This window comes from Helobdella robusta, assembly GCF_000326865.2.
Source record: "Helobdella robusta unplaced genomic scaffold HELROscaffold_37, whole genome shotgun sequence".
Lineage (NCBI taxonomy): Eukaryota > Metazoa > Annelida > Clitellata > Rhynchobdellida > Glossiphoniidae > Helobdella > Helobdella robusta.
This window is the reverse complement of record NW_008704785.1, coordinates 1,410,744-1,419,675: the sequence shown is the minus strand read 5'-3', so window position 1 is coordinate 1,419,675 and position 8,932 is coordinate 1,410,744. Positions and strand designations below refer to the sequence as shown.

Here is an 8,932-nt window from a genome sequence, read left to right as displayed (position 1 = left end):
ACTTCCTTTCTAGTGGATAGGGCTGTTGGTATTTGTTTGTTTGTGTGTTGTGTGCGTGTGTGTGTGTGTTTGCAGTTTGCATACGTATCTATGTGAAAAAATGTGACATATTTAAAGATTTTTTAATTTTAAGACGTTATTTTTTGTAAATACTTTATATCCCGTCAACAAATACGTGATAGGTTTAAATTTTATTATTTTTATCAATATTTAATATTCACTCACCCATTGATTAATTAATTAATTAATTAATTCATTCATTCATTCACTCATTCATTCATTCACTTATTCATTCATTTCTCCAGCCATTCATTCATTTCTCCAGCCATTCATTCATTCATTCATTCATTTATTCATTCATTCATTCATTCATTCATTATCTCATTCTTCCTATCCACCAACCCAGCCTCTGAAACTTAACATAGAGCTGAACGCCAGTGACATGCCACTGCTCCTAGATGCCGTGAATGGGAGGCTGGAGAAGGAGGATAAACTGCACAACCTCTTTGACGGTGTCAGGCCGAGCGTGTTGGCCTGCGTCAAGGAGCAGTTAGGGGATTTCAGGAGCAAACTGTCGCTTGGTCAATTGATTGATTGATTGATTGATTGATTGATTGATTTATTGGTTGATTGATTGGTTGATTGATTGGTTGGTTGATGATTTATGGATTGATTGATTAATTTGTTGGTTGATTGATTGACTGATTGATTGGTTGACTGACCGATTGATTGATTGATTGATTGAGACTGATTGATTGACTGACTGATTGATTGATTGATTGATATGCAGGCCTTGGAAGCTTATACGGCGTTCACGAACTGAAAGCCTGCAACGATTCAGCATCTGAACTTATTGTGGTCGAAAGATATCTCTTCAAGATGTTTCTCTCCATATCGTAAGTCTGCATAGATTCACACACACACACACGCACCACACACACACACACACACACACACACACGCACGCACACACACACACACACTAGCTCACACACACACGCACACACACACACAACAGTACAGAGCAGAACGACAGGTCTAGCACTATATGCTCTGCCTTGTTAACTTTCTTCAAGTCAATAAACTTCAGTCCATCCAACTCCTATAATGATAAATTCATGCCCTTCCTCTACAAAGAGAAGACGAAGTTCGGCGTTTTCACCAAGTCGTCCAGTAAAAAGGTCCTTTGGCTTTTGTATTTTTAATTATAATTCATTAATCCATTCACCTATTCTGTCTTTCATTCACCACCAATTCATTCATTTACCATTCATTTACCAATTCATATACCAATTCATCTACCCATTCCTTCATTCATTCCTTCATTCACTCATTCACCCATTTATTCATTCATTCATTCCTTCATTCATTCCTTCATCCATCCATTCACCCATTCATGCATTCATTCATCCGTCCAGACAAACACCCAGGTCTTAGACCACCACCTACAGCAGCAGCAGTATACGCAGATGACCTACTGCAGCTTCTGCTCGAACGTCATTTGCGGCCTTGGCTACCAGGGACTCCAATGTCAAAGTTATTATTATTTTATTATTATTATTATAATTATTATTATTAAAATAATTATGACTATAATTTGTGAAAGGGTGTGAGCAGAATTTCCACAAGCAGTGTAGCCTGAACATTAAAGAGAAGTGTCCGACGAAGAAGGTTGATCGCTCCAAGACGACGCCCAACATACTGAGGAAGAAGATAAGCTTGAAAGCCGGTTCGTCGTTGTTGTTGCTGCTGCTGTGGCTACTGCTGTGGCTGCTGTTGTTGTTGGTGTTTTTGTTGTTGGTGGTGGTGTTGTGTTGTTGTTGGTGGTGTTGTTAGTGTTAGTCGCTCGCAGATCGACCGATCAATATCCTCTTAGTCTCTCCGGAATTTCTGCGACCATCTTTGCAACCTCCATCGGATGTTGTTGTTGTTGCTGTCGTTGCTGATGTTGTTGTTGTCTTGTTAATGTTGTTGTTATTAGTGGACATGTTTTTTTATTATAATTATATAATAGTTATAATTATAATAATTGTTGTTGTGCAGGACACAAGGGTGAAGATACTACAGATTTAGGTTAGTCATTTTTTTAAAGGAATAATATTTGTAATTATTATTATAATTATTGTTAATGTATCTGGCTATAAATTTGATCTGCGCTTGATTTACATTCATTAACAACGATTAGTTGATTGTATTTGAATGATTAATTGTTTGGCTTGTTGGTTGATTTTGTTTGGCAGGTTGGTTGGCTGATTGGTTGTTTGATTGGTTGGTTCTCTGGTTGTTTGGTTGGTTGGTTGATTGATTGATTGATGGATTGATTGATTGATTGATTGATTGATTGATTGATTGATTGATTGATTGATTGATTGATTGATTGATTGGTTGATTGATTGATTGATTGATTGATTGATTGATTGATTGATTGATTGATTGATTGATTGATTGATTGATTGATCACTAATACACTAACCTGGAATGGCAATTATTATTTATCTACCTCCACATTGGCTTTTTAACTATGACAATTGTTGATAATCGGTTCTCCGGTAATCTTACCATTTAATAATAATAATAATAATATATTATTGTTGCTGCTATAATTATTACTTATTATTATTGATACTATTAATATTATATGCTTAGTTTTCGTCATAATTACCCGCGTTCTATCTTGAAATAATTTAATTTGCATAGCCTAATAGAAATCAAGTTGTGTATATCTCTCTGTGTGTGTGTGTGTTTTTATGTGTTTGCATGTGTGTGTGTGTGTGTGTGTGTGTGTGTGTGTGTGTGTGTGTGTGTGTGTGTGTGTGTGTGTGTGTGTGTGTGTGTGTGTGTGTGTGTGTGTGTGTGTGTGTGTGTGTTCTATGTTTCTTTATCGATCATCACCACACTATCCTATTCAAAGTACTTACTGAAATCTTTTTAAATCTTTTTTTGCCTTTTCGATTCTTTTGCTTTTTTGCGTCGTCATCATCATCGTCGTCGTCGTCATCATCATCGTCACCATCGTCTTCATCATCTTTTCAACTCTTTTTTCCCTTCTAGACCCGAAAATGTCTCGAGCAATTTCGCTAATATCAATTAAAGACACCGCAGCAGCAACTAAAGCTACTACTTCTGCTGCTGCTGTCACCACCACTGCTACTACTACTACTGCTACTAATACATCAATAACAACAACAAACACAACAACAACAAACAACAATCAACAACATCATCATCACAACAAATCGTTTTTAGGGTTTAGGAGGGAAAAAGGTTTGTGTGTGTGTGTGTTTCTCTCTCTCCTCTCTTTCTCTCTCTCTTTCTCTCTTTTATTGGTACAACTAACTGTTATTGTTATTATTATTATTGATGGGTTTTGGGATTATTATTATTAATAGTATTATTTTGGTTTTTTTAATATAATTTTTTATTCATACTAGCTAGATAAATTTGTTTGAAATTTATATTATCGGCATGTTAACTTAGATTGATGTTATTGATATTATTTTTATATTTATTGCTTGCGCGCGTGTGTGTGCGTGTGAGTGTGTTTGTATGTGTGTGTGTGTGTGTGTGTGTGTGTGTGTGTGTGTGTGTGTGTGTGTGTGTGTGTGTGTGTGTGTGTGTGTGTGTGTGTGTGTACATTTGGGTGTGAATAAATAAATAACAAAATTTATAATTATTATATAATATGAAAATAATGAATAAGACGTTGCTATATTAATAACTATTTTGCGTGTGCTTGTGTGTGTTTCTCCCTTTCTCTCTCTCTCTCTCTCTCTCCCTCTCTCTCTCTTAGCAATATCACTAATAATATTGCTACTGCTACTTATTACGTCATAAAAACCAGCAGATTCGTCAGCTGTTTCCCTTATGACGTCATCAAACATCTTCACCGCCATCGCCAACAACAATCAGACGGCACTAACTCAATCCCAGTCGTCATTTTCGCTCGGGGGGTCCAACCCAGTGTCCGCCGGTCTGCCTAACTCGCAGTCGATGTCCGGCACTAAACTGACCCGGGACGACTCAATGAAATCAATTCGGGATAATAATAATAGTAATATTAGTAATAGTAGTAATAATAATAGCATTAATAATAATAACGCCACCGATGATGCCCTCATTGAGACTAGTAGAAATAGAAGTCCTGAACTGGATGATGATACGTATGTCTGTCTGTCTGTCTGTTTGTCTGTCTGCCGTCTTTCTGTTTGTTTTTCTGTTTGACTGTCTGTTCGTTTTTCTGTCTGTCTGTCTCTGTTTGTCTGTTTGCTTGTCTGTCTGTTTGTCTATTGTTGTTGTTTTTTTTTACTTAATTGTTATTCCTCTTCCATATATGACAGGGAGTTGTTTGATCCAGTAACAAGGACGTTTCCACACTCCAACATACCGGCTCTCACTAACAAGTAAACCAACTTCTATTTTCGGATGTTGTTTCTATACACTTGAATACAAACACATACACGTGTACAAACACATACACACATACGTACACACGCACATACACACATACGTACACACACACACACACACACACACACACACACAGTCAGCTGATCATGGTAGACACAACAGCTGATTCTGATTACGAAGCCGAGATGGAAGTGCCACAACTCGAGTCCTACATGCCTAAGGAGTGCCTCAAAAAAATGAAACCTAAAGAAAAAAAACGCCAAAATGTCATCAATGGTTGGTTGGTCGGTTGGTTGGTTGGTTGGTCGGTCGGTCGGTTGGTTGGTCGGTCGGTTGGTCGGTTGGTCTGATTGGTTGGGTCAGTAGGTTTGCTCTACGTTTTGATTGGCTGGATATTAATAGAAGTATAATAATGAGATAAATTATTATAATTTCATACACACACACACACACACGCAGAATTATTCCACACCGAGAAAAGCCACGTGAGGAACTTGAAGGTGATGTACAACGTCATATACACGCGCATGCACCAGGATTATCCGAAGGATTTCGTCGATTTCCTCTTCCCAAATCTCGATCAGATGGTCGAAATTCACGGTTTGTAGTGGCTGTTGTTGTCTTGTTTGTTGTCTTGTTTGTTGTTTTATTATTATTATTATTTATCATCAGCATGACGCCATTTCAAAACAACCTCACAGCCGAGCTGTTGTTTGTTGTTTTATTATTATTATTATTTATCATCAGCATGACGTCATTTTAAAACAACCTCACAGCCGAGCTGAACAACAAGTTCAAAGCGAAGAAGAAAAGTTGCGAGAATTTTGTCGTTGATGATTTTTCCGACATCCTAGTCGAACACGTTAGTGCGTGTGTGTTTGTGTGTGTGCGTGTTTGTGCGTGTGTGTGTGTGTTTGTGCTTGTGTGTGTGTGTGTGTGTGTGTGTGTGTGCGTGTGTGTGTATGTGTGGAGAGAATCAGGCAGCGAAACTCGAAAGACTTTTTTGTGTGGCTGGCTGATTGATTGGGATTGGTTGTTTGTTTACTTAGTTGGGTTAGCTGGCTGACTGTTAATCTTTCTAATAGTATTATTAACTTCATTGCCAAATAATAAAAATTTTTACTTTTATATTATAATTGTTATTATTATCTTATTATTCGGAATAATTTTTTACAATTATTATAATAATAATTGTTGTTTTATTATGCAGAGTAGTTTCAATAATTTCTAAACCTAAACAGTTTACAAAGGAAAAAGGTGATCGCTTCAAGAATGTTTGCGCGACCTTCTGCGAAAAACAATCACAGGCCCTGGAGAGGTTAAAGGTTAAGCAAAAGAAAGATCAAAAGTTAGCCGCCTTTATCCAGGTTAGATGGTTGGTTGATTGATTGATTGAATGGATGATTGATTGGTTTGTTGGTTGGTTGGTTGGTTGGTTGATTGGTTGGTTGGTTGGTTGTTTGGTTGGTTGGCTGGTTGATAGATTGAACTGGCGATATTATAATTCCTATATCATTATATAGTGTCTGTGTGATAAAACTATCTTTTATATTCATTCATTCATTTGTTCATTCATTCCTTCATTTTTTTATTCATTCATTTATTCATCCATTCATTCATCCATACTTTCATTGGAGGATGATCACTGGAGGATGACGATGATTGGACCATACCGATATTTCATCCCACTTCATCCAATTCATTTTAATCCAACTATGACGACTAATTATCTAAACGATTAATTATGTTCATAATATTATAATTAAATATAATAAAATAATTATAATAATAATTATCATAAATAATGATTATAATTATTATTATTATTATTGCAGGAGATGGCTAGTCTACCGTTGTGTAAGAGGTTCGAATTGAAAGACCTCCTCCCGACCGCTATGCAACGCCTCACTAAATATCCATTGTTCATATCCAGTCTTCTTAAATATACACAACGTATGTGTGTGTTTGTGTGCGTTTGTCTGTGTGTGTTTTTGTGTGTGTGTCTGTTGGTGTTCGTCTGTCTCTGTGTGTGTGTGTGTGTGTGTGTGTGTGTGTGTGTGTGTGTGTGTTAGATGTACAATAATGTTCAATTTCGTATGTACACTTGCTGCACGCTGATATTAGTTAAAGATATCAGCGATGTACACACACACGTACACACACACACAGCGGACACAGACGAATACAGGGGGCTGGAGCAAGCCCTGGAAGGCAGCAAGGCCATCCTGAACCACGTGAACATGGCGGTACTGAGGTACGAGAACCACATGAAACTCGTCGACATGCAGAAGAGGTTGGACAAGAGCCCCATAGAAAAGTCAACTTCCAACGCTCTCGTTGAGTACAGGGTTCGTTTTAATGGTGACGACGATGGTGGTGGTGATGGTGGTGATTACGACGTCCACACCACACCACACGACCTAAGAAATACACATTACACATACGTACATTTCTTCGTCTGCGTGCACGGACCTTGCAATTTGTCTGCGACACTCCTTTCAGCTTCAGACAGACAGACAGTATACTCAAACATGCCAGAGATAATAATATGGACTAATATATTTTTACTAATCCCGAAACCATTGTAATTAATAATTGGATTGAATCATCGTCGCGTGTAGAACATAGATCTGACGAGGCACACGCTGATATACGACGGAGCTCTGACGTGGAGAATAAACAAGGATCGCTTGATACCCATTCATGTCGTACTACTTGAGGATATCTTGCTACTGCTGCAGAAACAAGATGATAAGTGAGTGAGACAAGGCTGGGTGAGGGAATGAGTGAACAAGGAGTGAATTGATGAATGAGAGAGAGAGAGAGGGGGGGGGGAAGAGAGAGAGAGAGAGGGGGGAGAGAGAGAGGGGGGGGGGAAGAGAGAGGAAGAGAGAGTAATTATGAGCGAGTGTTGTTGGGTGATACATATACGGCTTCACTTCTTCAGAAGCAAGATGATAAGTGAGTGAGAAAGTGATGAAAATGAGTGAGTGAGTAAGTGAGTGAGTGAATGATGTTGAGTGAATGATAATGAGTGAATGAATTATGAAGGTGATTCGTCGCATAATAATAATAATTATTATAATAATATTTATTATTATTATTATTAATTATAACTGCAATGATAATTGTAGACTGGTGTTGAAGTGTCAGAGCATGTACATTGCAGCCGGAAAGACTGATACTAGAATGACTCACAGCCCCGTCATTAAACTAGTCAATCTTCTGGTCAAACCGGTTGCATTTGGTCAGTTATTATTATTGTTATTATTTATTATTATTATTTATTTATTATTATTTATTATTTTTATTTATTATTATTTATTATTATTGTTGTTGTTGTTATAATTTTCCCGGTGCATAGATAAATTAGCATTCTTCCTGGTCAGTCAGCTAGTGGATCCTGGACCCCAGATATACGATTTAGTCGCTGTTACCAAAGAAGAGAAAGACAGGTGGGTGTGAAAAAATCGCACGCACGCACACACACACACACAAACATGCACACACACACGCACAGAATTTTTGTAGCAGTTTAACTATAGATATATTTTTTTCTGTTTGAGATATTTTTGTAAAAGATATATGATTAATATAAGTATGGATATACGGGTATACGTATGTAGATATACAGATATGCAGATACTGATAAATAGATACGTAGAGATAGATGAATATGTGCAAACCTACTTAGGAAATAACGTAAAAAGTGTCATTAATCAAAGCATTTAAACGCCAATTGTAGGTGGTGCAAGCACATAACAGAAGCCTTGGAGGCCTTCAAAACTTCAAATCCAGAAGCATGGAAGAATAGCCAGTCCAAAAACATCGCGTCGTCATCATCATTCTCGTCTTCATCATCATCATCATACACCCATCGTCATCATTATCATCAGCAGCAGCAGCAACAACAGCAGCTTCAGTCTATGCCTATCATACAATCGCCGTCTACGTCATTGTCGTCAGCTGTGGCCACAGCAGCCGATACGACAGCTTCTACATCATCGATGACGTCATCATCACTTTCGGCCGAGAAGGCGGAGCCGACATTTTCAGTTGTAGATAAGTGAGCTGTTTTTTTTTTAGTTTTTTTAATGTATTTCCAGTTTGAAACGTTGATATGAGTGTGATAAAAACAATTAATTACAGTAACCAACAACAACATCCATCTCTCCAATTCAGCGTGACGTCACCAGACTCTATGATGTCGTCGTCCTCGTCATCACTTCCGTTCGAACTTCATGATAATAAAGATGCCTCTGAAACTCTTACTTTGTATTTCTCAGACGTTGAACATGACGATGCTAACAAGCTGAAAGGTTCGTGTTGAAATTCTTGCCTTTGTTTGAATTGTTGGTTAGATTGGTCGGTCGGTTGGTCGGTTGGTCGGTTGGTTGGTTGGTTGGCTGATTGACTGGTCAGCTACTGCTTATTCATTGGTCGAATTAACGAGCGACTCGATTGAATAGTTAGTTGGTTTGTTGATTAAAAACAGCATATTAAAACAAGCAAACACGCACCCACG

The 8,932-nt window shown here is 37.8% G+C and overlaps 1 protein-coding gene across 1 annotated transcript in view; it reads left to right on the top strand.

Annotated features, from left to right (window-relative positions):
- Positions 1-4,592: 4,592 nt before the first annotated feature.
- The window catches only part of HELRODRAFT_83702 (hypothetical protein), a gene marked incomplete at both ends in the record, with an annotated part of 6,300 nt that continues 1,960 nt past the window's right edge, over positions 4,593-8,932 (top strand). The window contains 9 exons of the mRNA XM_009023596.1: positions 4,593-4,683; positions 4,867-5,007; positions 5,184-5,269; positions 5,649-5,774; positions 6,243-6,366; positions 6,586-6,755; positions 7,029-7,162; positions 7,542-7,654; positions 7,772-7,868. Coding sequence (XP_009021844.1) covers positions 4,593-4,683; positions 4,867-5,007; positions 5,184-5,269; positions 5,649-5,774; positions 6,243-6,366; positions 6,586-6,755; positions 7,029-7,162; positions 7,542-7,654; positions 7,772-7,868 — 1,082 coding nt within the window. The remainder of the gene's footprint in view (positions 4,684-4,866; positions 5,008-5,183; positions 5,270-5,648; positions 5,775-6,242; positions 6,367-6,585; positions 6,756-7,028; positions 7,163-7,541; positions 7,655-7,771; positions 7,869-8,932) is intronic.